Genomic DNA, 26,667 nt, shown 5'->3' on the forward strand with positions numbered 1-26,667 from the left:
GTGGTTGCCCTGAGCCCACAGAAAGACACCTCCAGAGTGCGCACTGAGAAGCCTTTATTGCGGGAGGAACGGGGTGCCTGCTGGCTCCAGGAGTCGGGATGGACTTGGAAGGCTGGGGGGAGGGTCTTTAGAGGAAGAGGAGGCCTGGGAGTTGGGGGTGGTCACAAGTCAAAGGGTGGTCCTTGGGACCCCCGCAGTCAGAGGTGCTGCGGCGGCAGGGTCCACAGCGACAGCTGAGAGCCACAGGAAAGGAGACCACGGGGTCCACGCCGGGCAGGCATCCAGGGAGCTGGATGGACTCGAAGCGCACCTCGCGGTAGGTGCATACCACCTGGGGCAGGGCCGGCAGGGCCACCTGCAGCACCCGCATCTGGAGGACATGTGGATAGCGGAGTGAGCATGTGCCTGGGGCCAGCGCCTCAGCTGAGCTCCCAAGCTGCCCCCAAAGGTCCCAGACTCAGGTGTCCAGGAAGCCCTCTGTTCCTGCCCTCTCACACCCCATTCCCCAGCTCCTGACCAGACCACCCTTCCTCCCCCACTGCCTCTGTGAACCCGGCCCCGAGGTGGCAGCACCTGCTCCTGGCCCGGGGCAGCTCACCATGGTGGGGCAGTAGCCGGCACAGATGGTGGTGTTGACGGTGATGCACACGGGGCAGGCCTCCTTCTCGGCAGCCAGGGTGGCATTGATGGGGCGGCACAGTGGCCGCAGTGGCTCCCTGGATGCCTGTGCCCCACCTGTACTCAGCAGCAGCCACAGCAGCAGCCTCTGGGACAAGGACACTGCTTCAGCCCAGTCTGAGACCGCAGCCACGTGCCCTGGCCCTCCCATGCCCTGGGGTACACCACCCTCAAGGACCCAGAGACCCTTCCCGGCATCTCCTAGTCAGGACCCACCGCCCGGACACCTTCCTTTCAGCGCCCACCCCACAGCCCAGAGAACCTGAGATACCCCAACATTTTAGATCCCCACCCTCAGAGATTGCCCCACCTGAAGCTTACTGGGGGTCACGCCCCTCCAGAAAGAGGCCTCCTTCCACAGCTCACACGCGTCTGCCCCTTCTCATGCCAGTGATGGCCTGGAAGGAGGTGGAAGGTGCCCAGGGGCCCTGCAGTCTTACCTGGAGCATCTCCATCCTTGGTACATCCCCTGCCTCGTGTACCTGGCTTTATACTTCGGGGTTGTGGGGGCGGCAAGGCCACCAGGAGGTGGTAGGATGCTGGGGTAACCTGGACACTAATCCCCCCGGGGGCGAGAGGTGCACAAGGCCAGGGAGGCACAGGAGTGGCTCAGCAGAGTGCCCCAGCCCTCTCTCCTCAGTGCTCCAACGCCAGGGATGAGGCAGAGACCACCGTGAAGTGACCTCAGAGACTCATCGATGGAGTGCTAGGGTCTAGTCGGTGTTGGAGGCACAGGGAGTAGGGTGTAGGAAGGCCTGTCTCTGCCTATCCTGTTGTCTTGGGAGCCAGGAGGAGGCGGTGACCCGAGAAAGGTGCTGGACTGAAGCCTCAACCCTCCTCCACTTGATGCATTCCTATGCCACAGTCCTCACCGTGACTGTGCTGCCAGGGAAGCCACTTGACCCAGATGCCCCCAACCAGGGATTCAGCCAGAGCCCCACCTCAGCCTTAGGGACCTCTGCCCACCACACCCTCAAGCTAGGATGCCCGGAGGGGTCCGCGGAAATGTGTGGTTCTGGTGATTTAACTCATTTAATACGCCCGCAGGGTGCGTGTCCTGCCCGCAGGGCCACAGCCTCCAAGGATATTATCTGGACTTAGTCCCCTCCCCGCGATGCCGCAGCCGAGGGGTCGTATGTGGGCTAGTCCCGCCCCCACACTGCCAATAGACAATAGTCTGGACCCCTCTTAGTGAGCGGAGGTCCCGAGCTCGGCTCCGCCCCGCGGCCCAGGGGGCGTGTCCGGGGTGGGGCTGGCCCGGCCCGCTCACGCCAGCGTCGGCTTCAAGCTGCCATAGCTGGAGTTCTCTGTACTGTAGGCTTTCGGCACGCTGTGGATGCCCGGCAGGGGCTTCCAGTGGGGGCCGCCCCAGGGCGCCTCCAGCGGGCAGAAGCGGTCGAGCCCCCGGAGCGGGTGCAACGGGGGGCTGTAGGACTCCTGAGCCAGAGACAGGGCTCCGCGGTGCGGCAAGGCCGAGGTCACCGGCCTGGCGCGTGGCACGCGGACCCGCGGTGGTCGGGGCGGCCGGCAGGAGCGCGGACAGGGCGGCCGCTGCGGGCCGTGGCCCCGGACCTGGGGCGTCTCTTCGAAGCTCCAGTAGGTCAGGGAGTCCTTGCGGGGGTATCCGGACAGCTCCGTCCTGTGGGAGCAGGGCAGGATAGTGAGGACCGTAGCCTGCGTTCCTGGGTCCTCGAGGTACTTAACGTCCTGGAAACAGCTTTCACATCCTAGCGAAGGAAACGGGGGCTTTCGCTTCCTTGGGAAGGAGTATGTGGGGGCTCAAGTACGGAAAGAGGCCCTGCCCTCTGATCCAGAATCCCCTCGAGCCGCTGTGCAGGCTTCCTGTCCCTACCGCCGTTCCTGAGAGTTGACACTAAGGACTCCTGGGTGCTAAAAGAGGGAGGGGTTGGGGCCTGAATTTTGGTTCTTGCTGCTACAGGATTCGAGGCTGAGACCACCGGGTCAGAGAATGGGAGCCAGCCCAGAGGCTCGGCGTGCAACGGCCAAGGCAGGAGGCGGTGCCGAGGGAGAGCCCGGCTTACTTGGGATAGAACCGAAAGTCCCGCGCCGAGGTGGTCAGATAGAGCTGTCGGCGGTCCAGGACGCCCCGGTCGGATACTGTGAAAGGCCGGCCAGACAGCTCGGGGTTCTTCGTCCAGGGGATTAGAGCCTGAGCAAGATTGGGGGAGGAGGCATACCCAAAACATAGATTTCTTACCCCGTTCAAAGCCCTAGGTCTAGCCCCGCAGCAGCTTCGGAGCCCTGAAGGTGAATTTCTAGTCCCTGGTCCTTCTGGCCTAGCCTGAATGCCTAGCCCCTCCCCCAGCCCCTCTAACCTCCGGATCCCGCCCCAGACCCTTTAGCCGCGCCCTAAGGCCGTGATTTCTTCTGGCCCCGTCCCAGGCTCCCGGAACTCTGCCCCGTCTCGCCAGCGCCGGCTTCTACCCGGCCACCTGGGAAGGCCCCCCGCGGTGGTGGTCTGCGAGTTGTAGGGGCTGGGGCCCGACGTATTCGGGGACGCGCGCGTCCGGGTCGGGAGAGCCCCTGTACTGCGCCCTCGTCTCGCTGCGCCGATACTTTGTGGTCAGTGGGAGGTGCCAGCCGCGGCGTCTGAGCTGTGGAAAGGCGACCCGGAGACCCATGTGAAGGCGCAGAGGACTCAAATGCAGTCTCCCGCCCTGTCCCCCGCGGACTCCGGCACTCCCCAAACCTTACCTTTTCTCCTAAATCCTTGATACCTACAGTCCGCGTGGGGTCTGCAGGCTCTGGGGCTCTGGGCTGGGCGCAGGGCCCACCATGGGTCTTGGGCACGTAGGCCGAGCCAGAGGTTGTCTCCCATCTGCTGAGGACCTCGTCGAAAGCCCAGATGCGAGAATTCTGCTTTGCAGCCGGAGGTAGAGGGTCCGCGACCGTGGACTGGAGAGAAGGCGCTGCCCATCAGCTAGAAAGACTCAGGAGTCCCTATCACCCCCCACCCCAAGCTCTGACCTCTTCCAGTCGGTCCCCAGCCCTTTCTCTGCAATCCCTGGCATTCAGCTTCCCTGGTGCCTCCTCTCAGACCCAGGACTCCAGGACCCTCCTCCCTCAGAGAGGAGTCCAAGCTCCCAGTCGCCTTTACTTAGCCCCTATCTTTCTGGGTCTCCAGGCCCCACAGGGCTTCAGCCTAGGGTCTGCCCACCTGCACCGTTGGCGGGATGATGGGTATGGGTGGGATAATGCGGTGGGCAACGTAGCTGCTGGTGCGATGCCAGTTGGGCCTGGATCCAGGTACCTCGGTTGCAGAGAAAGGGCACCACGCTGGGCCACAGCACAGAGCCAAGCTGCCACTGGCCATAGTTTCACCCCCACCCGGTAGCCAAGCAGGAGCTGGCTTGTTGTGGTTGTTGCCCCAGGTGACAGAACCCGCCCACCCTGCAGCCAATCGAGGGCCTGCAGACATGTGGATGGATGGAGTGAGAAGGAGACCCAGAGACAGAGGGACAGGGACCCCAAGAGGGGCACAGAGAAACACAGGGAGGGGGATGGAGACTCAAAGAGAGGAGGTCGGAAAGGGAAGGAGAAGTTCAGAATTTCAGAGACCCAGCGGGTGGGGGACAGAGAAACCCAAAAAGAGGGATAGGGACCTGGAGGTGTCAAGATCCAGACAGAGAGACAGAGACCCCTGCACTGCACCTAGCAACTCAGGACCTCCATGAGAAACACCCCGCTTTCTTCCAGGGCCCAGATGCTCCCGGCTACTTCCTCCGTCTACCAGGCCTGCCCACCTCTGGGTAACGATTTCCAGACATCCCCAGGGCTCCCCTACCCTCCCTGCACGTGCTGAAGTAATCAGCACCAGCATTGGCTGTCCTGCCTGCCTTTGATTTGCCTGAAAAGTTCCACCTGGATAGGCAGAGTGTGGAACGAGGAAGGGAACCACGAGGAGTGCACAGGGACATAGCGAAAAAGATGGGCTTTGATGAGTGAGAAAGAAGTACAAGAGAGGAGAGAGACAGGAAGGAAGAAACAGACCACGTTGGAAATGGAGCTATTAGGACTGACCCAGAGGCTAGAGCCACTGGAAGTTAGAGACAGAGAGGAAGGTAGCAAAAAAGAGCAAAATCACAGATGGTAAACAAGGAGATGTAGAAACAGTCAGCCATGCCCGAGCCCGCCCAGGGGCCTGGTCTGTACAGATGGGTGGAGGGGATGCCTATGTCTTTTGCTCAAAGCTGGACCTGAGAGAGGGAGAGAGACAGAGAGATTGTGTGTGCGTATGTGTGTGTGTGTTGGCAACACATGTGGGGCGATGGGTAATACATGATGGGCTGTTGTGAAGGCCTATGATCTCGCCGTGGCTTCCCTGTAACTTCTTCACTATAAAGAGCTTTTGGTCACCAGGCACGGTAGCTCACTCCTGTAATCCCAGCACTTTGGGAGGCTGAGGCGAGCAGATCACTTGAGGTGAGGAGTTTGAGACCAGCCTGGCCAACATGGCAAAACCCTGTCTCTTCCAAAAAATACAAAAATTAGCCACGCTTGGTGGCGCGCACCTGTAATCCCAGCTAAGGCAGGAGAATCACTTGAACCCGAGAGGTGAATGTTTCAGTGAGCTCAGATTGCGCCACTGTACTCCAGCCTGAGCGACAGAGCAAGACTCTATCAAAAAAAAAAAAAAAAAAAAAAAAAAGAGCTTTAGGTCAAGGCTTCTGCCTCCTCAACCCCCATCATTTCATCTCACCAGCCCATTCTTCAGACAAGGAAAACTGAGGCTGCCTTCTGCAGCCAGGCCCAGAATCCCACTTACCCCTCCTCCTCCATTCAGGCTTCTGGGCCCTTCTATTGGATTTTTCTGGCCCTACTCAAGGGCTCTCAATGCACAGTGACCCCCTATTCTAGCCAGGAGGCAGGCTAGTTAGTCAGAACCTCATGCCCCACTCAAGCTGGACAATTTTCTTTTTTTCTTTGGAGACAAAGTTTCACTCCTTTTGCCCAGACTGGAGTGCAATGGCATGGTCTTGGCTCACTGCAAGCTCTGCCTCCCAGGTTTAAGCAATTCTCCTGCCCCACCCTCCGGAGTACTTTGAATTACAAGCACCTGCCACCACGCCCAGCTAATTTCTTTTTATAATTTTAGTAGAGACGGGGTTTCACCATGTTGGCCGGACTGCTCTTGAGCTCCTGACCTCAGGTGATTTGCCCACCTCGGCCTCCCAAAGTGCTGGGATTACAGGTGTCATCCACCACATCCGGCCATCAAGCTAGACAATTTTTTTCTGTTTTTTTTTTTTTTTTTTTTTTTTTTGAGACAGAGTCTCCCTCTGTCGCCCAGGCTGGAGTGCAGTGGCCGAATCGCAGCTCACTGCAAGCTCCGCCTCCCGGGTTTACGCCATTCTCCTGCCTCAGCCTCCCAAGTAGCTGGGACTACAGGCGCCCGCCACCTCGCCCGGCTAGTTTTTTGTATTTTTTTTAGTAGAGACGGGGTTTCACCGGGTTAGCCAAGATGGTCTCGATCTCCTGACCTAGTGATCCGCCCGTCTCGGCCTCCCAAAGTACTGGGATTACAGGCTTGAGCCACCGCGCCCGGCCAAGCTGGACAATTTTAAGGTCTGTTTCTTTCCCAATGTAGGGTAAAAACTGGGACAAGGAAAAGGGCTAGAAACCTGACTCCAGCTTCCCACCCAGGCCTGAACTCTCCAGCATCCTGATCACTTCTCATTCAACCTTGTTTGTACTCCCCCTGTGATGGGGGGCTCGTTACCTCACAAGAGACTATTCTAAGCCAACGCCTGCCCCCTCTCACCAAGTAAAATTTCCCATTTGAACCCCAGCTCCCAGACACTTAAAGGCCTTCTGTGGACCACGTTTTCAAAGTCCCCTGGCCATCTGCTTGCATGTTCCAGTGTCTATCCTCCCCCAACCACATCTTGAAATGTCCCCTCCCAGTCTCCAGGATGAGCAAGGTGGTAACCTCTGAGACTAAGTAGTCAGTAACTTAATGCCAAGGGCCACCAATGATCAAATCCATGAGAGTTGATCTGAGGAGTTTTGTATTAGGACTAAGAAACAGTAAACACTCAGTAAATAGTGGCTCTTATTATCATCATCATCTTTTTCTTTTTTTTTTTTTTTTCTTTTTTTTTTGAGACGAAGTCGTCTCGCTCTTGTCCCCCAGGGTGGAGTGCAGTGGGGTGATCTCAGCTCACTGCAAACTCCACCTCCCAGGTTCAAGCAATTCTCCTGCCTCAGCCTCCTGAGTAGCTGGGATTACAGGCACCTGCCACCACGCCCAGCTAATTTTTTTTTTTTTTTTTTTTTTTTTTTTTGTATTTTTAGTAGAGACGGGGGTTCACTGTGTTAGCCAGGATGGTCTCGGTCTCCTGACCTCGTGATCCGCCCATCTCCGCCTCCCAAAGTGCTGAGATTACAGGCGTGAGTCACCGACCGCGCCCTGCCAATTTTTTCTATTTTAAGTAGAGATGGGGTTTCACCGTGTTGGCCAGGTTGGTCTCAAACTCCTGACCTCAGGTGACCCACCCACCTTGGCCTCCAAAAGTTCTGGAATTACAGGCATGAGCCACTGCACCTGGGTATCATCATCATCATTCTTACCCTCAAGTTGCTCTGGGAGAACTCCTATTCAACCTTCAAAACCCCATATGGTTTCACCCATCCTGCAGAGACTGAGCTCAAAATCGTAGAATTGTGATTTTGTGATCATTTGATGAGTTCCCAAACTGGGATCCTTAGAGCAACTGGGCCCCCTGAGGTCTCTCAGCATCCAGCTCTGTTCTTTTTCTGCCTGACCAGTTCCTGGGCATGGGCCTCAGGCCCAGCCAGTCCAACTGAGGAGTGTGCAGGCACAGACAGTGTCAATTCGAATCCATCGCCAGCCCACACGGCCCTGAGCATCAGCAATCAATGCCCGCACATAGGACTGCTTGGTCTTGCACTCAGACATCCAGTGCCTTTGGTCCACACCCCAGCAGCCCCCTCCACCTGCCCCTGGGCCACCTTCCTCAGAGTTATCAGCCTTGCAGTGGGTTTCAAAGAAGTACTGTCGGAGGGGACTGCCACCAGCTGCAGGTACCTCGCCCAACACCTCCACCTCGCGCCCACGCAAGTCCACAGCGGTCCGGCGGTCTGTCACCCAGCCGCTGACTGCATCGCGGCCAGTTCACCCTGATGACTCCCTGTTGCAGTTTCGCTCACCCAACACCAGCTGCGGTTGGCCAGGGTGCCTGCTGACTCTCCAAAGGCCCCAGCCTCCAGCAGGAAGAGCAGAGGGGGCCCAGCAGAAGCACCCCTAGACAGGACCACTCGGTGAGGGGGACAGAAGGTCCCACTCGGGGCCAGAAATGGGGGTAATGTCGAGGGTGAGGTTGGGACTCAATTGGCACACTGGGGAGGAGGAAAAGGAAGAGGATGGGGAGGGAGCATGAGGGGAGGGGGACCAGTTCTTAGAGCACCTGGAGACAGAGAGCAGGAGGCTGGGATTAGAGAAGGGGGTGAAAACTTCAGTGGGGACAGAAGTTGGAAACCCTAGGGGAGGCTTGCCTTCCAGGACTGTGGGGAAGCTCTTGTTCTAGAAGTTTGGGGGACCCTATATGTAACACTTGCATAATGTCCAAATTGTAGATTAATAATAAGTATACAACTACTATTGTGACTCACGCCTGTAATCCCAGTGCTTTGGGAGGCCGAGGTGGGCGGCTCACGTGAGGTGAGGAGTTCAAGACCAGCCTGGCCAACTTCGTGAACCTCTGTCTCTACTAAAATTACAAAATTAGCCAGGCATGGTGGCGCACGTGCCTGTAATCCCAGCTACTCGGGAGGCTGAGGAAGGAGAATTGCTTAAACCCAGGAGGCGGAGGTTGCAGTGAGCCGAGATTGTACCATTGCACTCTAGCCTGGTCAACAAGAGTGAAAATCCATCTCAAAAATAAATAACAATAATAGAATAAAAATAAGAATTCAACTACTATTACTTAATAGCAACAGATGATTAAATACAGGCTCAGAGAAAATAATGATTTGTGTCCGGTCACACAGCCAGCAAATGGCACAGATGGGACTTAAAATCTGGGTAACTGCACTCTGCCATCCTTCCTGTACAACTCTGAGGAAACATAAGTTTTGCATCTTGTAGGATGTTCCAATCAATTTTTTTTTTTTTTTGAGACAGAGTCTTACTCTGCCCAGGCTGGAGTGCAGTGGCACAATCTCGGCTCACTGCACCGTCTGCCTCATGGGTTCAAGTGATTCTTCTGCCTCAGTCTTCTCAGTAGCTCGAATTACAGGTGCCTGCCGCCGTGCCCAGCTGATTTTTGTACTTTTAGTAGACATGGGCTTTCACCATCTTGGCCAGACTGGTCTTGAACTCCCGATTTCAAGCGATACTCCTGCCTTGGCTTCCAAAACTGCTGGGATTACAGGCGTGAGACACCACGCCTGATCTCAAACAACTTGTTTCAATATGAGATCTTGCTGATTCCTCGCTGCACTTGAAATCCTGGGCTCAAGCAATCCTCCTGCTGTGGCTCCTGAGTAGCTGGGACTACAGACTCAAGCCACCATGCCTGGCCACATTCCACAATTTGGAGAAAGGCCACAACCTGGAATCCTAGGGAGACCCCATTTCACCTCAAAACTGCCACTAAGGAGGTAAAACGCTGCCCCTCTGAGACAGGCTTCAGTTTTCCCATGTGTGAAATTGACCTGGTGCTGGGAGAGGCTGGTGGAGGCGTGGATGTCGCAGTTTCTCTACAACATTCTGGAAGCCTGTGGTTCTGGGAAAGGGTAGCGTGGAGAAGACTGGGAAACAGCCAGTGGTTACCACACCTGTCAGCACCTCCTCCACCTCGGAGCTCTGGGGCTGGGAGTCCCCAGGTTTCCGGGGCGTCCCTGTGGAGGACACAGGTGGCCCCCTCCTTCCTGACATCTCAGGAGAGGGAGGGGGCAACCACCTAGGGGAAGAAAAGATCAGGCAGGGTATACAGGCAGGTGGGGAAGGGGCCAAATCAATGAACATCTCCTTCCCAGAGTTCCTCTTGAAGTTCAGGGTACCCAGGGGTCAAGGCCCCGCCCCCTTTCCAGAGGCCGCTTCTCTACTCAGGTGATGGCTCCTAGCTGGGATGGGAAACAGATGGAGAGAGGGTAGGGAAGAGGAGGAGAAGGGAGAGGCAGTGTTTGAAGGAGGCTGGAAGAGATGACATCCCCCTCCGCCCATTCATCCCATTCTGGTTCCCACCCCCGCACCTGCATGGTCAGTGCCACCCTGAGAGGGAGGAACAGGGAGCTCTGCCTAGAAGGCTCAGGCCCCGTGCCCTGGGCCACACTGACCATGTGGCCTTCCTTCTCCCCACAGAAGGTGAGACCATGGACACCTCCTGAGCTGGATGTCATCCCCTGTCCCCACCCTGTTTTTACCAGAGTTCTGACGGTCAGACTTTGTATAAAATGGTTTTGAGACTGGACTCACCCTGCGTGTGTGTGGTTGCCCTGAGCCCACAGAAAGACACCCCCAGAGTGCAGATTGAGAAGCCTTTATTGCGGGAGGAACGGGGTGCCTGCTGGTTCCAGGAGTCGGGATGGACTTGGAGGGCTGGGGGGAAGGCCCTTTGGGGAAGAGGAGGCCTGCAGGTGGGGGTCATCACAGGTCAAAGGGTGGTCCTTGGGACCCCCACAGTCAGTGGTGCTGCGGCGGCAGAGTCCACAGCGACAGCTGAGAGCCACGGGGATGGAGACTATGGGGTCCACGCCAGGCGGGCAGCCAGGGAGCCAGATGGACTCGAAGCGCACCTCGCGGTAGGTGCATACCGCCTGGGGCACGGGCGGCAGGACCGCCTGCAGCACCCGCATCTGGGGGACATGTAGATAGGGGAGGGAGTATGTGCCTGGGGCCAGCGCCTCGGCTGAGCTCCCAAGCTGCCCCCAAAGGTCCCAGACTCAGGAGTCCAGGAAGCCCTCTGTTCCTGCCCTCCCACACCCCATTCCCCACCCCCTCACCAGACAGGCAGACCACCCTTCCTCCCCCGATGCCTCTGTGAGCCCCGTCCTGAGGTGGCAGCACCTGCCCCTGGCCCCGGGCAGCTCACCATGGTGGGGCAGTAGCCGGCACAGATAGTGGTGTTGACGGTGATGCACACGGGGCAGGCCTCCTTCTCGGCAGCCAGGGTGGCATTGATGGGGCGGCACAGTGGCCGCAGCGGCTCCCTGGATGCCCGTGCCCTGCCCATGCTCAGCAGCATCCACAGCGGCAGCCCCTGGAACAAGGACAGTGTTTCACCCGGGTCTGAGATGGCAGCCCTTCACCCTGGCCTTCCCATTCCCCGGGGTACAGCACCCGCAACCACCTAGAGACCCTTCCCAGCATCTCCTAGTCAGGACCCACCTCCCATACACCTGCCTTTCAGCGACCACACCACAGCCCAGAGGACCTGAGATACCCCAGCATTTTAGATCCCCACCCTCAGGGATTGCCCCACCTGAAACTTACTGGGGATCACGCCCCTCCAGAAACAGGCCTCCTTCCACAGCTCACACGCGTCTGCCCCTTCTCATGCCAGTGATGGCCTGGAAGGAGGTGGAAGGTGCCCAGGGGCCCTGCAGTCTTACCTGGAGCATCTCCATCCTTGGTGCGTCGCCCTGCCTCGTGTACCTGGCTTTATACCTCTGGGTTGTGGGGGCGGCAAAGCCACCAGGAGGTGGTAGGATGCTGGAGTGACCTCGACACTAACACCCCGGGGGATGAGAGGTGCCCAAGGCCACGGAGACGCAGGGGTGGCTCAGCGGACCACCCCAGCCCTCTCCCCTCAGTGGTCCAGCGCCAAGAGTGAGGCAGAGACCACGGTGAAGTGACCTCAGAGACTCAGTGGTCGAGTGCTAGGGTCTAGTCGGCGTTGGAGGCCCAGGGAGTAGGGTGTAGGAAAACCTGCCTCTGCCTGTCATGCGGTCTTGGGAGCCAGGAGGAGGCGGTGACCCGAGAAAAGTGCCGGACTGAAACCTCAACCTTCCTCCACTTAAGGCATTCCTGCGCCACAGTCCAACCTCCCAGGAGGGGCGCGGCTTCGGACTTAGCTCCTGCCCAATCCGCGAGGGCAACCCGGTGACTGTGCGGCCAGGGAAGTCGCTTGACCCGGATGCCCCGCAGCGAACGATTCAGTCAAAGCCCCACCTCTCCCTTAAGGACCTCTGCCCACCCTACCCTCAAACCAGGATGCCCGGAGCGGTCCCCGGAAATGGGGGTGGCTCAGATGATTTAACCCATTATTTAACACGCCCGCAGGGGGCGTGTGCTGCCCGAGGGGTCAAGCCTCGACGGACATTATCTGGACTTAGTCCCCTCGGTACTGCAGCTGAGTGGGAGTGTCTGACTTAGTCCCGCCACCACATTGCGGACAGGAGTAATAAGTGGGAGCCAGCCTGGGTCTGGACCCCTCGTAGTGGGCTTACTGGGGGTCACGCCCCTCCAGAAAAGGACCTTCCACAACGCACACGCGTCTACCCCTTCTGATGCCAGTGATGGCCTGGAGGAAGGTGGAAGGTGCCCAGGAGCCCTGCAGCCTTACCTGGAACATCCACATCCTTGGAGGTCCGGAGCTCGGCTCCGCCCCGAGGTCAGGGGGCGTGTCTGGGGTGGGGCTGGCCCGGCCGACTCTCACTAGCGCCGGCTTCCAGCTGCCGGAGCCGGAGTTCCGGGGCTGTAGGCTTTCGGCACGCTGTGGATGCCCGGCAAGGGCTTCCAGTGGGGGCCACCCCAGGGCGCCTCCAGCGGGCGGAAGCGGTCGAGCCGGCGGAGCGGGTGCAGCGAGGGGCTGTAGAATTCCTGAGCCAGAGTCAGGGTCCCGCGGTGCTGCGGTCATCCCTCTCCTTCCGCCTCCACAGCCATGACGGCCACGGCCCTCGCACCCCGACCCAGAGTCAGAGCCCTTCCCTCCACCCACGCCAGGGAACTTCAGCTTCCTTCCTCACCCCGAACCCCTCTCAGCTTCACCTCCCTAAATCCAAGCACCTCCTGCTGCTCAAGGAACTCACACCCAAGCCCCCAGCCACAAAAAACAACCTCCCTGGTTCCGCTCCCGGGCTTAAACCGTCTTGGTGTGGCCACTGGAGCTGAGCTCGCCCTGTTCCCATCCAACCCCGACTCAGAATATTCTAGTCTCGTCCCCACCCACAGTCCGCCGTGTAGCTCGGCAGCGGCTTAGGAGCCCTGAAGGTGAGTTTCCAGCCCCCGGTCCTTCTGGCCTGGCCTCGAGGCCCAGCCCCTCGCGGTGGTGGTCTGTGACTTGTGAGGGGCTGGGGTCCGACGTATTCGGGGGCGCTGGCGTCCTGGTCGGGAGAGCCCGTGTACTGCGCCCTCGTCTCGCTGCGCTGGTACTTTGTGGTCAGTGGGAGGATCCAGGTGCGACGTCTGAGGTGCCGAAAGGCCACCTGGAGACCCATGTGAAGGTGCAGGGGACTCAAATGCAGTCTCCCGTCCTGTCCCCTGCAGACTCCGGCACTCCCCAAACCTTAACTTTTGTCTCGATTCCTTGATCCCTACAGTCCGCGTGGGGTCTGCAGGTTCTGGGCTCTGGGCTGGGCGCAGGGCCCGCCATGGGTCTTGGGCCCATAGGCCGAGTCAGAGGTACCCTCCCATTTGCTGAGGACCTCGTTCAAAGCCCAGATGCGAGAATCCTGCTTTGCAGCCGGAGGTAGAGGGTCCACGACCGTGGACTGGAGAGTAGGCGCTGCCCATCAGCTAGAAAGACTCAGGCGTCGGTATCACCGCCCCCCACCCCTAACTCCGACCTCTTGCAGTCGGCCCCCAGCCCTTTCCTCTGCAATCCCTGGCATCCAGCTTCCCTGGTGCCTCCTCTCTCAGACCCAGGGCTCCAGGACACTCCAACTTCAGAGAGGAGTCCAAGCTCCCAATCCCCTTTACTCAGCACCTAGCTTTCTGGGTCCCCAGGCCCCGCAGGGCTTCAGCCTAGGGTCAACTCACCTACACCGTGGCTGGGGGAAAGGGCACGGGTGGGATAATGCGGTGGGCAACGCAGGTGCTGGTGAGATGCCAGTTGGGCCAGGATCCAGGCATCTCGATTGCAGAGATGGAAGACCACGGGGCAGGCCACAGCCCAGAGCCAGGGTGCCACTGGCCATGGTTCCACCCCCTCCCTGTAGCCAAGCAGGTGCTGGCTTGTTGTTGCTGTTGCCCCAGGTGACAGAACCCGCCCATCCTGAACCTAGCCAATGAAGGGCCTGCAGACATGTGGATGGATGGAGTGAGAAGGAGACCCAGAGACAGAGGGACAGGGACCCCAAGCGGGGCACAGAGAAACGCGGGGAGGGGGATGGAGATTCAAAGACAGGAGGGAAGAAGAGGAATGAGAAATTCAGAGTTTCAGAGACCCATGGGGATGGAGAAGACAGATCCAGAAAGAGCAACAGAGACCAGGGAATCCAGACAGAGAGACAGAGCCCCCTGCACTGCACAGAGCACCTCAGGACATCCATGAGAAACACCCCTCTTTCCTCCAAGGTCCAGAAGCTCCTGCTGCTTCCTCCCTCTGCTAGGCCTGCCCACCTTGGGGTACTGATTTCCAGACGTCCCCGGGGCTCCCCCACTCTCACCGCATGTGCTGGAGGTGTCAGCAATGGCGTCGGGTGTCCTGCCTGCCTTACATGTGCTGGAAAAATTCCACCTGGGTAGGCTGGGTGGGCAAAGAGGAAGGACCCACAGAGAAGTGCACAGGGACATAGTGAAAAAGACGGGCTTCAACGTGTAAGAAGGAAATACAACAAGAAAAGGGAGAGACAGGGAGGAAGAAAGAGACTACGATGGAAAGGGAGCTGTTAGTTCTAACCCAGAGGTGAGAGACACTGGAAATTAAGACAGAGAGGAAGGTGGCAAAAAGACCAACATCACAGATTGAAAACAAGGAGATGTAGAAACGGAGGCAACCGTGCTCCACCCCGCCAAGGGCCTGGTCTGTGTAGATGGGGGGAGAAGAAGCCTATGTCCCTTGCTCAAATCTCCACGTGAGAAAGAGAGAGACGGGGGGGGGGGGGTGGTTGTGTGTTTGCAACACATGTGGGGAGATGGGTAATAGGTAAAGGGCTATTTTGAAGTCCCGTGGTCTGTCCCAGACAGAGAGAGAGAGAGAAAAAAAAAGAGAAACTCTGTGTGTGTGTGTGTGTGTGTGTGTGTGTGTGTGTGTGTGTGTGTATTAGCAACACATGTGAGGAGATGGGTAATAGGTAAAGGGCTATTGTAAACTCCTTTGGTCTGTCCCTGGCTTCCCTTGTCATTTCTTGACTATGAAGAGCTTTTGGTCAGTGGACGCAGTGGCTCGCTCCTGTAATCCCAGCACTTTGAGAGGCTGAGGTGGGTAGATAACTTGAGGTTAGGTGTTTGAGACCAGCCTGGTCAATGTGGCAAATCCCTGTCTCTACCAAAAAACATAAAAATTAGCCAGGCATGGTGGGACCCACCTGTAATCCTAGCTAAGGCAGGAGAATCACTTGAACCCGGGAGGTGAATGCTGCAGTGAGCTCAGATCGTGCCACTGCACTCCAGCCTGGGCAACAGAGCAAGACTCTATCTCAAAAAAAAACAACAAACAAACAAACAAAAAAAAAAAAACGAACTTTAGGTCAAGGCCTATGCCTCCAGAACCCCCATTACCTCATCCCATTGGCCCATTCTTCAGACGAGGAAAACTGAGGCTGCCTTCTGCAGTTAGGCCCAGAATCCCACTTACCCCTCCTCACCCATTGAGGCTTCTGGAACCCTTCTGTTGGATTTTACTGGCCCTACTCAAGGGCTGTCAATGCCCACTGACCCCCTGATCCAGCCAGGGGGCTGGCGAGTTAGTCAGAACCTCATGTCACACTCAAGCTTGACTTTTTTTTTTTTGAGACCGAGTTTCCCTGTTTTTGCCCAGCCTGGAGTGCAATGGCAGAGTCTCAGCTCACTGCAACCTCTGTCTCCCAGGTTCAAGTGATTCTCCTACCTCACCCTTCAGAGTAGCTTGGATTACAGGCACTCACCACCATGTCCAGTTAATTTCTTTCTATAATTTTAATAGAGACGGGGTTTCACCTTGAATGCTTGACCTCAGGTGACTGGCCTGCCTCGGTCTCCCAAAGTGCTGGGATTACAGGCATGAGTCATCACACCTGGCCATCAAGCTGGATAATTTTAAGGTCTGTTTCTTTCCCAATGTAGGTTAGAGGTTGGGACAGGAAAGAGGGCTAGAAACCTGACTCCAGCTCCCCGCCCAGGGCTGAACTCTTCAGCATCCTGATCACTTCTCATTCAACCTTGCTTGTACTCCCCGTGTGATGAGGGGCTCATTACCTCACATCAGAATATTCTAAGCCAAACCCTGCCCCCTCTAACCAACTAATATTTCCCATTTGAACCCCAGCTCCCAGACACTTAAAGGCCTTCTGTGGACCACGTTCTCAAGGTCCCCTGGCCATCTGCTTACAGGTTCCAGTTCCTCTCCTTCCCCATCCACATAATGAAATGTGTCCTCCCTCTCTCCAGGATGAGCCAGGTGGTGTCCTCGGTGACTGGGCAGTCAGCCACTTAACACCAAAGGCCACCAATGATCAAATCCATGAGAGTTGATCCCAAGAGTTATGTATTAGGGCTGAGAAAGAGTAAACACTCAATAAATACTGGTTATTCTTATCATCATCATCACAATTACTACCCTCAAGTTCCTCCGGGAGAACTCCTGTTCAATTTTCAAAACCCCATATGGTTTCACCCATCTTGCAGAGATTGAGCTCCAATTCAGAGAGTTGTGATATTGTGATCATTTGTTGAGTTCCCAAACTGGGGTCCTTAGAACAACAAGGCCATCCCTGAGGAGGGGAAGGGAAAGGCAGTGGATGAAGGAGAATGGAAGAGATGACATCCACCTCCGACCATTCATCCCTTTCAGATCCCCACGCCCGATTTGTACTGCCAGTGCCACCCTCGGAGGAAGAGACCGTTTGGCCTTGAAGACTCAGGCCCTGCCCCATGGGGACACAATGACCATGTGGCCTTCCTTCTCCCCACAGAAGGCGAGACCATGGACACCTCCTGAGCTGGATGTCATCCCCTGTCCCCACCCTGTTTTCTTTTTTTTGTTGTTTTCGATGGAGTCTCACTCTGTGGACCAAGCTGGATTGCAGTGGCACCATCTCGGCTCACTGCATACTACCCCTCCCGGGTTCATGCCATTCTCCTGCCTCAGCCTCCCAAGTACCTGGGATTACAGGCACCCGCCACGACTCCCAGCTAATTTTGTATTTTTAGTAGAGGCGGGGTTTCACCATGTTAGCCAGGATGGTCTGGATCTCCTGACCTAGTGATCCGCCCACCTCAGTGTCCCAAAGTGCTGGGATTACAGGCATGAGCCTCTGCATCCAGCCATCCAGCCATCCACCATGTATTCTATCAGAGATCTGACAGTGTGACTTTGTAAAATGTGCTTTTGAAGCTGGACCCACCCTGTGTGTGTGTGGTTGCCCTGAGCCCACAGAAATAAACCCCCAGAGTGCAGATTGAGAAGCCTTTATTGCGGGAGGAACGGGGTGCCTGCTGGTTCCAGGAGTCGGGATGAACTTGGAGGGCTGGGGGGAAGGTCCTTTGAGGAAGAGGAGGCCTGCAGGTGGGGGTCATCACAGGTCAAAGGGTGGTCCTTGGGACCCCCACAGTCAGTGGTGCTGCGGCGGCAGAGTCCACAGCGACAGCTGAGAGCCACGGGGATGGAGACCACGGGGTCCACGCCAGGCGGGCAGCCAGGGAGCCGGATGGACTCGAAGCGCACCTCGCGGTAGGTGCATACCGCCTGGGGCACCGGCGGCAGGACCGCCTGCAGCACCCGCATCTGGAGGACATGTGGATAGCGGAGTGAGCATGTGCCTGGGGCCAGCGCCTCAGCTGAGCTCCCAAGCTCTCCCCAAAGGTCCCAGACTCAGGAGTCCAGGAAGCCCTCTGTTCCTGCCCTCCCACACCCCATTCCCCACCCCCTCACCAGACAGGCAGACCACCCTTCCTCCCCCGCTGCCTCTGTGAACCCGGCCCTGAGGTGGCAGCACCTGGCCCTGGCCTGGGGCAGCTCACCATGGTGGGGCAGTAGCCGGCACAGATGGTGGTGTTGACCGTGATGCACACGGGGCAGGCCTCCTTCTCCGCAGCCAGGGTGGCATTGATGGGGCGACACAGTGGCCGCAGCGGCTCCCTGGACGCCTGTGCCCGGCCCATGCTCAGCAGCATCCATAGCAGCAGCCCCTGGAACAAGGACACTGCTTCAGCCCAGTCTGAGACCGCAGCCCCGTGCCCTGGCCCTCCCATGCCCTGGGGTACACCACCCTCAAGGACCCAGAGACCTTTCCCGGCATCTCCTAGTCAGGACCCACTGCCCGGACACCTTCCTTTCAGCGCCCACCCCACAGCCCAGAGGACCTGAGATACTGCAACATTTTAGATCCCCACCCTCAGGGATTGCCCCACCTGAAGCTTACTGGGGGTCATGCCCCTCCAGAAAGAGGCCTCCTTCCACAGCTCACACACGTCTGCCCCTTCTCATGCCAGTGATGGCCTGGAAGGAGGTGGAAGGTGCCCAGGGGCCCTGCAGTCTTACCTGGAGCATCTCCATCCTTGGTGCGTCCCCTGCCTCGTGTACCTGGCTTTATACCTCTGGGTTGTGGGGGCGGCAAGGCCACCAGGAGGTGGTAGGATGCTGGGGTGACCTCGACACTAACACCCCGGGGGGTGAGAGGTGCCCAAGGCCACGGAGACGCAGGGGTGGCTCAGCGGACCACCCCAGCCCTCTCTCCTCAGTGGTCCAGCGGCAAGAGTGAGGCAGAGACCACGGTGAAGTGACCTCAGAGACTCAGTCGTCGAGTGCTAGGGTCTAGTCGGCGTTGGAGGCCCAGGGAGTAGGGTGTAGGAAAACCTGCCTCTGCCTGTCGTGCGGTCTTGGGAGCCAGGAGGAGGCGGTGACCCGAGAAAAGTGCTGGACAGAAGCCTCAACCTTCCTCCACTTAAGGCATTCCTGCGCCACAGTCCAACCTCCCAGGAGGGGCGCGGCTTCGCACGTAGCTCCTCCCCAGTCCGCGAGGGCCTCCCCGTGACTGTGCAGCCAGGGAAGCCGCTTGACCCAGATGCCCCGCAGCGAACGATTCAGTCAAAGCCCATCTCCCGGTAGGGACCTCTGCCCACCCTACCCTCAAGCCAGGATGCCCGGAGCGGTCCCCGGAAATGGGGGTGGCTCAGATGATTTAACCCATTATTTAACACGCCCGCAGGGGGCGTGTGCTGCCCGAGGGGTCAAGCCTCGACGGACATTATCTGGACTTAGTCCCTTCCCTGGATACTGCAGCTGAGTGGGCGTGTATGTGTTAGTCCCGCCACCACATTGGGGACAGAAGTAATAAGTGGGAGCCAGCCTGGGTCTGGACCCCTCGTAGTGGGCTTACTGGGGGTCACGCCCCTCCAGAAAAGGACCTTCCACAACTCACACGCGTCTACCCCTTCTGATGCCAGTGATGGCCTGGAGGAAGGTGGAAGGTGCCCAGGAGCCCTGCAGCCTTACCTGGAGCATCCACATCCTTGGAGGTCCGGAGCTCGGCTCCGCCCCGAGGCCAGGGGGCGTGTGTGGGGTGGGGCTGGCCCGGCCGACTCCCACTAGCGCCGGCTTCCAGCTGCCGGAGCCGGAGTTCCGGGGCTGTAGGCTTTCGGCACGCTGTGGATGCCCGGCAAGGGCTTCCAGTGGGGGCCACCCCAGGGCGCCTCCAGCGGGCGGAAGCGGTCGAGCCGGCGGAGCGGGTGCAGCGAGGGGCTGTAGAATTCCTGAGCCAGAGTCAGGGTCCCGCGGTGCTGCGGTCATCCCTCTCCTTCCGCCTCCACAGCCATGACGGCCACGGCCCTCGCACCCCGACCCAGAGTCAGAGCCCTTCCCTCCACCCACGCCAGAGAACTTCAGCTTCCTTCCTCAAAACCGAACCCTTCCCAGCTTCAGCTCCCTAAATCCAAGCACCTCCTGCTGCTCAAGGAACTCACACCCAAGCCCCCAGCCACAAAAAACAACCTCCCTGGTTCCGCTCCCGGGCTTAAACCGTCTTGGTGTGGCCACTGGAGCTGAGCTCGCCCAGCTCCCATCCGACCCCGTCGCAGAATATTTTAGTCTCGTCCCCACCCACAGTCCGCGGTGTAGCTCGGCAGCGGCTTAGGAGCCCTGAAGGTGAGTTTCCAGCCCCCGGTCCTTCTGGCCTGGCCTCGAGGCCCAGCCCCTCGCGGTGGTGGTCTGCGACTTGTAAGGGGCTGGGGTCCGACGTATTCCCGGGCGCTGGCGTCCTGGTCGGGAGAGCCCGTGTACTGCGCCCTCGTCTCGCTGCGCTGGTACTTTGTGGTCAGTGGGAGGCTCCAGCCGCGACATCTGATGTGCCGAAAGGCGACCCGGAGACACATGTGAAGGTGCAGGGGACTCAAATGCAGTCCTCCGTCCTGTCCCCTGCGGACTCCGGCACTCCCCAAAGCTTACGTTTTCTCTCGATTCCTACATCCCCACAGTCCGCGTGGGGTCTGCAGGCTCTGGGGCTCTGGGCTGGCCGCAGGGCCAGCCATGGGTCTTGGGCCCATAGGCCGAGCCAGATGTTGTCCCCATCTGCTGAGAACCTCGTCCAAAGCCCAGATGCGAGAATCCTGCTTTGCAGGCGGAGGTAGAGGGTCCACGACCGTGGACTGGAGAGTAGGCGCTGCCCATCAGGTAGAAAGACTCAGGCATTGGTATCACCGCCCCCCACCCCAATCTCTGACCTCTTCCAGTCGGCCCCCAGCCCTTTCCTCTGCAATCCCTGGCATCCAGCTCCCCTCGTGCCTCCTCTCTCAGACCCAGGGCTCCAGGACACTCCAACTTCAGAGAGGAGTCCAAGCTCCCAATCCCCTTTACTCAGCACCTAGCTTTCTGGGTCCCCAGGCCCCGCAGGGCTTCAGCCTAGGGTCAACGCTCCTGCACTGTGGGCGGGGGAAAGAGCACGGGTGGGATAATGCGGTGGGCAACGCAGGTGCTGGTGAGATGCCAGTTGGGCCAGGATCCGGGCATCTCCGTTGCAGAGATGGAAGACCACGTGGCGGGGGCCCACAGCCCAGAGCCAGGGTGCCACTGGCCATGGTTCCACCCCCTCCCTGTAGCCAAGCAGGTGCTGGCTTGTTGTTGCTGTTGCCCCAGGTGAAAGAACCCGCCCATCCTGAACCTAGCCAATGAAGGGCCTGCAGACATGTGGATGGATGGAGTGAGAAGGAGACCCAGAGAAAGTGGGACTGGGAACATAAGCCGCGCACAGAGAAGCGCGGGGAGGGGGGATGGAGACGCAAAGACAGGAGGGCAGAAGAGGAAGGAGAAGTTCAGAGTTTCAGAGACCCAGGGGGATGGGGGAGACAGAGACCCAGAAAGAGCAACAGAGACCTGGGAATCCAGACAGAGAGACAGAGCCCCCTGCACTGCGCCTAGCACCTCAGGAAATCCATGAGAAACACCCCTCTTTCCTCCAAGGTCCAGAAGCTCCTGCTGCTTCCTCCCTCTGCCAGGCCTGCCCACCTTGGGGTAATGATTTCCAGACGTTCCCGGGGCTCCCCCACTCTCACCGCATGTGCTGGAGGCCTCAGCAATGGTGTCGGCTGTCCTGCCTGCCTTTAATTTGCTGGAAAAGTTCCACCTGGGTAGGCTGGGTGGGCAAAGAGGAAGGACCCACAGAGAAGTGCACAGGGACATAGTGAAAAAGACGGGCTTCGACGTGTGAGAAGGAAATACAACAAGAAAGGGGAGAGACAGGGAGGAAGAAAGAGACTACGTCGGAAAGGGACCTGTTAGTTCTAACCCAGAGGTGAGAGACACTGGAAATTAAGACAGGGAGGAAGGTGGCAAAAAGACCAACATCACAGATTGAAAACAAGGAGATGTAGAAACGGAGGCAACCGTGCTCCACCCTGCCAAGGGCCTGGTCTGTGTAGATGGGGGGAGAAGAAGCCCATGTCCCTTGCTCAAATCTCGATGTGAGAAAGAGAGAGAGACACACACAGAGAGAGAGAGAGAGAGAGAGAGAGAGAGAGAGAGAGGTGTGGTTGTGTGTTGGCAACACATGTGGGGAGATGGGTAATAGGTAAAGGGCTATTTTGAAGTCCTTTGGTCTGTCCCAGAAAGAGAGAGAGAGAAAAAAAGAAAGAGAAACTCTGTGTGTGTGTGTGTGTGTGTGTGTGTGTGTGTGTGTGAGTGTGTGTGTGTGTGTGTGTGTGTGTGTGTATTAGCAACACATGTGGGGAGATGGGTAATAGGTGAAGGGCTATTGTAAACTCCTTTGGTCTGTCCCTGGCTTCCCTTGTCATTTCTTCACTATAAAGAGCTTTTGGTCAGTGGGCGCGGTGGCTCGCTCCTGTAATCCCAGCACTTTGAGAGGCTGAGGCAGGTCGATAACTTGAGGTTAGGTGTTTGAGAGCAGCTTGACCAACGTGGCAAAACCCTGTGTCTATCAAAAAACATAAAAATTAGCCAGGCATGGAGGGACCCACCTGTAATCCCAGCTAAGGCAGGAGAATCACTTGAACCAGGGAGGTGAATGCTACAGTGAGCTCAGATCACGCCACTGCACTCCAGCCTGGGCGACAGAGCAAGACTCTACCTCAAAAAAAAAAAAAAAAAAAAAAAAAAAAAAAAAAAAAAAGAGCTGTAGGTCAAGGCCTCTCCCTCCAGAACCCCCGTTAGCTCATCCCACAGGCCCATTCTTCAGACGAGGAAAACTGAGGCTGCCTTCTGCAGTCAGGCCCAGAATCCCACTTACCCCTCCTCACCCATTGAGGCTTCTGGAACCCTTCTGTTGGGTTTTGCTGGCCCTACTCAAGGGCTGTCAATGCCCACTGACCCCCTGATCTAGGCAGGGGACTGGCGAGTTAGTCAGAACCTCATGTCCAACTCAAGCTGGACCTTTTTTTTTTTTTTTTCTATTTTTTTTTTTTTTTTGAGACGGAGGAGTTTCCCTCTTTTTGCTCAGGCTAGAGTGCAATGGCACAGTCTCGGCTCACTGCAACCTCTGCCTCCCAGGTTCAAGTGATTCTCCTGCCTCACCCTTCAGAGTAGCTTGGATTACAGGCGCTCACCTCCACGTCCAGCAGATTTCTTTCTATAATTTTAGTAGAGACAGGGTTTCACCTTGAAAGCTTGACCTCAGGTGACTGGCCTGCCTCGGTCTCCCAAAGTGCTGGGATTACAGGCATGAGTCATCACACCCGGCCATCAAGCTGGATAATTTTAAGGTCTGTTTCTTTCCCAATGCAGGGTAGGGGTTGGGACACGGAAGAGGGCCAGAAATCTGCCTCTAACTCCCTGCCCAGGGCTGAACTCTCCAGCATCCTGATCACTTCTCTTTCAACCTTGCTTGTACTCCCCCTGTGATGGGGGGCTCATTACCTCACAACAGAATATTCTAAGCCAAACCCTGCCCCCTCTCACCAACTAATATTTCCCATTTGAACCCCAGCTCCCAGACAGCTCCTTCTGTGGACCACGTTCTCAAGGTCCCCTGGCCATCTGCTTGCATGTTCCAGTTCCTCTCCTTCCCCATCCACATAATGAAATGTGCCCTCCCTCTCTCCAGGATGAGCCAGGTGGTATCCTCTGAGACTGGGCAGTCAGCCACTTAACACCAAATGCCACCAATGATCAAATCCACGAGTGTTGATCCCAAGAGTTATGTATTAGGGCTGAGAAAGAGTAAACACTCAATAAATACTGGTTATTCTTATCATCATCATCATAATTACTACCCTCAAGTTCCTCCGGGAGAACTCCTGTTCAATTTTCAAAACCCCATATGGTTTCACCCATCTTGCAGAGATTGAGCTCCAATTCAGAGAGTTGTGATATTGTGATCCTTTGTTGAGTTCCCAAACTGGGGTCCTTAGAACAACAAGGCTATCCCTGAGAAGGGGAAGGGAAAGGCAGTGGATGAAGGAGAATGGAAGAGTAGACATCCAACTCAGATCATTCATCCCATTTACATCCCCACGCCCGATTTGTACTGCCAGTGCCACCCTCGGAGGAAGAGACCGTTCGGCCTTGAAGACTCAGGCCCTGCCCCATGGGGACACAATGACCATGTGACCTTCCTTCTCCCCACAGAAGGCGAGACCATGGACACCTCCTGAGCTGGATGTCATCCCCTGTCCCCACCCTGTTTTCTTTTTTTTGTTGTTGCGATGGAGTCTCACTCTGTGGACCAAGCTGGATTGCAGTGGAACCATCTCGGCTCACTGCATACTACCCCTCCCGGGTTCATGCCATTCTCCTGCCTCAGCCTCCCAAGAACCTGGGATTACAGGCACCCGCCACCACTCCCAGCTAATTTTGCATTTTTAGTAGAGGCTTGGTTTCACCATGTTAGCCAGGATGGTCTGGATCTCTTGACCTAGTGATCCGCCCACCTCAGTGTCCCAAAGTGCTGGGATTACAGGCATGAGCCTCGGCATCCAGCCATCCACCTTGTATTCTATCAGAGATCTGACAGTGTGACTTTGTAAAATGTGTTTTTGAAGCTGGACCCACCCTGTGTGTGTGTGGTTGCCCTGAGCCCACAGAGAGACACCCCCAGAGTGCAGATTGAGAAGCCTTTATTGCGGGAGGAACGGGGTGCCTGCTGGTTCCAGGAGTCGGGATGGACTTGGAGGGCTGGGGGGAAGGTCCTTTGAGGAAGAGGAGGCCTGCAGGTGGGGGTCATCACAGGTCAAAGGGTGGTCCTTGGGACCCCCACAGTCAGTGGTGCTGCGGCGGCAGAGTCCACAGCGACAGCTGAGAGCCACGGGGATGGAGACTACGGGGTCCACGCCAGGCGGGCAGCCAGGGAGCCGGATGGACTCGAAGCGCACCTCGCGGTAGGTGCATACCGCCTGGGGCACGGGCGGCAGGACCGCCTGCAGCACCCGCATCTGGAGGACGTGTGGATAGCGGAGTGAGCATGTGCCTGGGGCCAGCGCCTCAGGTGAGCTCCCAAGCTGTCCACAAAGGTCCCAGACTCAGGAGTCCAGGAAGCCCTCTGTTCCTGCCCTCCCACACCCCATTCCCCAGCCCCTCACCAGACAGGCAGACCACCCTTCCTTCCCCGCTGCCTCTGTGAACCCGGCCCTGAGGTGGCAGCACCTGGCCCTGGCCTGGGGCAGCTCACCATGGTGGGGCAGTAGCCGGCACAGATGGTGGTGTTGACGGTGATGCACACGGGGCAGGCCTCCTTCTCGGCAGCCAGGGTGGCATTGACGGGGCGACACAGTGGCCGCAGCGGCTCCCTGGATGCCTGTGCCCGGCCCAAGCTCAGCAGCATCCACAGCAGCAGCCCCTGGAACAAGGACACTGCTTCAGCCCAGTCTGAGACCGCAGCCCCGTGCCCTGGCCCTCCCATGCCCTGGGGTACACCACCCTCAAGGACCCAGAGACCTTTCCCGGCATCTCCTAGTCAGGACCCACCGCCGAGACACCTTCCTTTCAGCGCCCACCCCACAGCCCAGAGGACCTGAGATACCCCAAAATTTTAGAAACCCACGCTCAGGGATTACCCCACCTGAAGCTTACTGGGCGTCACGCCCCTCCCGAAAGAGGCCTCCTTCCACAGCTCACACACGTCTGCCCCTTCTCATGCCAGTGATGGCCTGGAAGGAGGTGGAAGCTGCTCAGGGGCCCTGCAGTCTTACCTGGAGCATCTCCATCCTTGGTGCGTCCCCTGCCTCGTGTACCTGGCTTTATACCTCTGGGTTGTGGGGGCGGCAAGGCCACCAGGAGGTGGTAGGATGCTGGGGTGACCTCGACACTAACACCCCGGGGGGTGAGAGGTGCCCAAGGCCACGGAGACGCAGGGGTGGCTCAGCGGACCACCCCAGCCCTCTCTCCTCAGTGGTCCAGCGGCAAGAGTGAGGCAGAGACCACGGTGAAGTGACCTCAGAGACTCAGTGGTCGAGTGCTAGGGTCTCGTCGGCGTTGGAGGCCCAGGGAGTAGGGTGTAGGAAAACCTGCCTCTGCCTGTCGTGCGGTCTTGGGAGCCAGGAGGAGGCGGTGAACCGAGAAAAGTGCGGGACTGAAGCCTCAACCTTCCTCCACTTAAGGCATTCCTGCGCCACAGTCCAACCTCCCAGGAGGGGCGAGGCTTCGGACTTAGCTCCTCCCCAATCCGCGAGGGCCTCCCCTTGACTGTGCAGCCAGGGAAGCCGCTTGACCCAGATGCCCCGCAGCGAACGATTCAGTCAAAGCCCCATCTACCCGTAGGGACCTCTGCCCACCCTACCCTCAAGCCAGGATGCCCGGAGCGGTCCCCGGAAATGGGGGTGGCTCAGATGATTTAACCCATTATTTAACACGCCCGCAGGGGGCGTGTGCTGCCCGAGGGGTCAAGCCTCGACGGACATTATCTGGACTTAGTCCCCTCGGTACTGCAGCTGAGTGGGAGTGTCTGACTTAGTCCCGCCACCACACTGCGGACAGAAGTAATAAGTGGGAGCCAGCCTGGGTCTGGACCCCTCGTAGTGGGCTTACTGGGGGTCACGCCCCTCCAGAAAAAGACCTTCCACAACTCACACGCGTCTACCCCTTCTGATGCCAGTGATGGCCTGGAGGAAGGTGGAAGGTGCCCAGGAGCCCTGCAGCCTTACCTGGAGCATCCACATCCTTGGAGGTCCGGAGCTCGGCTCTGCCCCGAGGCCAGGGGGCGTGTGTGGGGTGGGGCTGGCATGGCCGACTCCCACTAGCGCCGGCTTCCAGCTGCCGGAGCCGGAGTTCCGGGGCTGTAGGCTTTCGGCACGCTGTGGATGCCCGGCAAGGGCTTCCAGTGGGGGCCACCCCAGGGCGCCTCCAGCGGGCGGAAGCGGTCGAGCCGGCGGAGCGGGTGCAGCGAGGGGCGGTAGAATTCCTGAGCCAGAGTCAGGGTCCCGCGGTGCTGCGGTCATCCCTCTCCTTCCGCCTCCACAGCCATGACGGCCACGGCCCTCGCACC

General features: G+C 58.0%; 4 protein-coding genes and 2 pseudogenes across 6 annotated transcripts; all 6 read right to left on the reverse strand.

Moving 5' to 3' along the window:
• Window positions 1-37: 37 nt before the first annotated feature.
• LHB (luteinizing hormone subunit beta) lies at window positions 38-1,134 on the reverse strand. Its single transcript, XM_010368612.2, has 3 exons — window positions 1,119-1,134; window positions 599-766; window positions 38-370 (listed from the first exon to the last, which is right to left on the reverse strand). The coding sequence occupies exons 1-3, from the start codon at window positions 1,131-1,133 to the stop codon at window positions 128-130; spliced, it is 426 nt and encodes a 141-aa protein (XP_010366914.2). The 5' UTR covers window position 1,134; the 3' UTR covers window positions 38-127.
• A 732-nt stretch (window positions 1,135-1,866) lies between these two features.
• Window positions 1,867-3,517, reverse strand: LOC104666579 (annotated as a pseudogene).
• A 3,966-nt stretch (window positions 3,518-7,483) lies between these two features.
• Window positions 7,484-10,002, reverse strand: LOC104666578 (annotated as a pseudogene).
• A 201-nt stretch (window positions 10,003-10,203) lies between these two features.
• Window positions 10,204-10,931, reverse strand: LOC104659065 (choriogonadotropin subunit beta-like). The gene is made up of 2 exons (XM_030942264.1): window positions 10,755-10,931; window positions 10,204-10,518 (listed from the first exon to the last, which is right to left on the reverse strand). The coding sequence occupies exons 1-2, from the start codon at window positions 10,905-10,907 to the stop codon at window positions 10,204-10,206; spliced, it is 468 nt and encodes a 155-aa protein (XP_030798124.1). The 5' UTR covers window positions 10,908-10,931.
• A 6,265-nt stretch (window positions 10,932-17,196) lies between these two features.
• LOC115892045 (choriogonadotropin subunit beta-like) lies at window positions 17,197-18,702 on the reverse strand. 3 transcript variants are annotated; one of them, XM_030942266.1, is made up of 3 exons: window positions 18,285-18,702; window positions 17,765-17,932; window positions 17,197-17,528 (listed from the first exon to the last, which is right to left on the reverse strand). In XM_030942266.1, exons 1-3 carry the CDS (start codon window positions 18,297-18,299, stop codon window positions 17,214-17,216), a joined length of 498 nt encoding a protein of 165 aa, XP_030798126.1. In that variant the 5' UTR covers window positions 18,300-18,702; the 3' UTR covers window positions 17,197-17,213. The 3 variants fall into 3 exon arrangements, with proteins under 3 accessions (XP_030798126.1, XP_030798127.1, XP_030798125.1); XM_030942267.1 differs by having other exon boundaries at window positions 18,166-18,308; XM_030942265.1 differs by having other exon boundaries at window positions 17,214-17,528; window positions 18,155-18,308.
• A 5,602-nt stretch (window positions 18,703-24,304) lies between these two features.
• On the reverse strand, window positions 24,305-25,390 carry LOC104665000 (choriogonadotropin subunit beta-like). Its single transcript, XM_030942268.1, has 3 exons — window positions 25,376-25,390; window positions 24,856-25,023; window positions 24,305-24,619 (listed from the first exon to the last, which is right to left on the reverse strand). Exons 1-3 carry the CDS (start codon window positions 25,388-25,390, stop codon window positions 24,305-24,307), a joined length of 498 nt encoding a protein of 165 aa, XP_030798128.1.
• Window positions 25,391-26,667: the final 1,277 nt, after the last annotated feature.

Source organism: Rhinopithecus roxellana, chromosome 12 (genome assembly GCF_007565055.1).
Source record: "Rhinopithecus roxellana isolate Shanxi Qingling chromosome 12, ASM756505v1, whole genome shotgun sequence".
NCBI lineage: Eukaryota > Metazoa > Chordata > Mammalia > Primates > Cercopithecidae > Rhinopithecus > Rhinopithecus roxellana.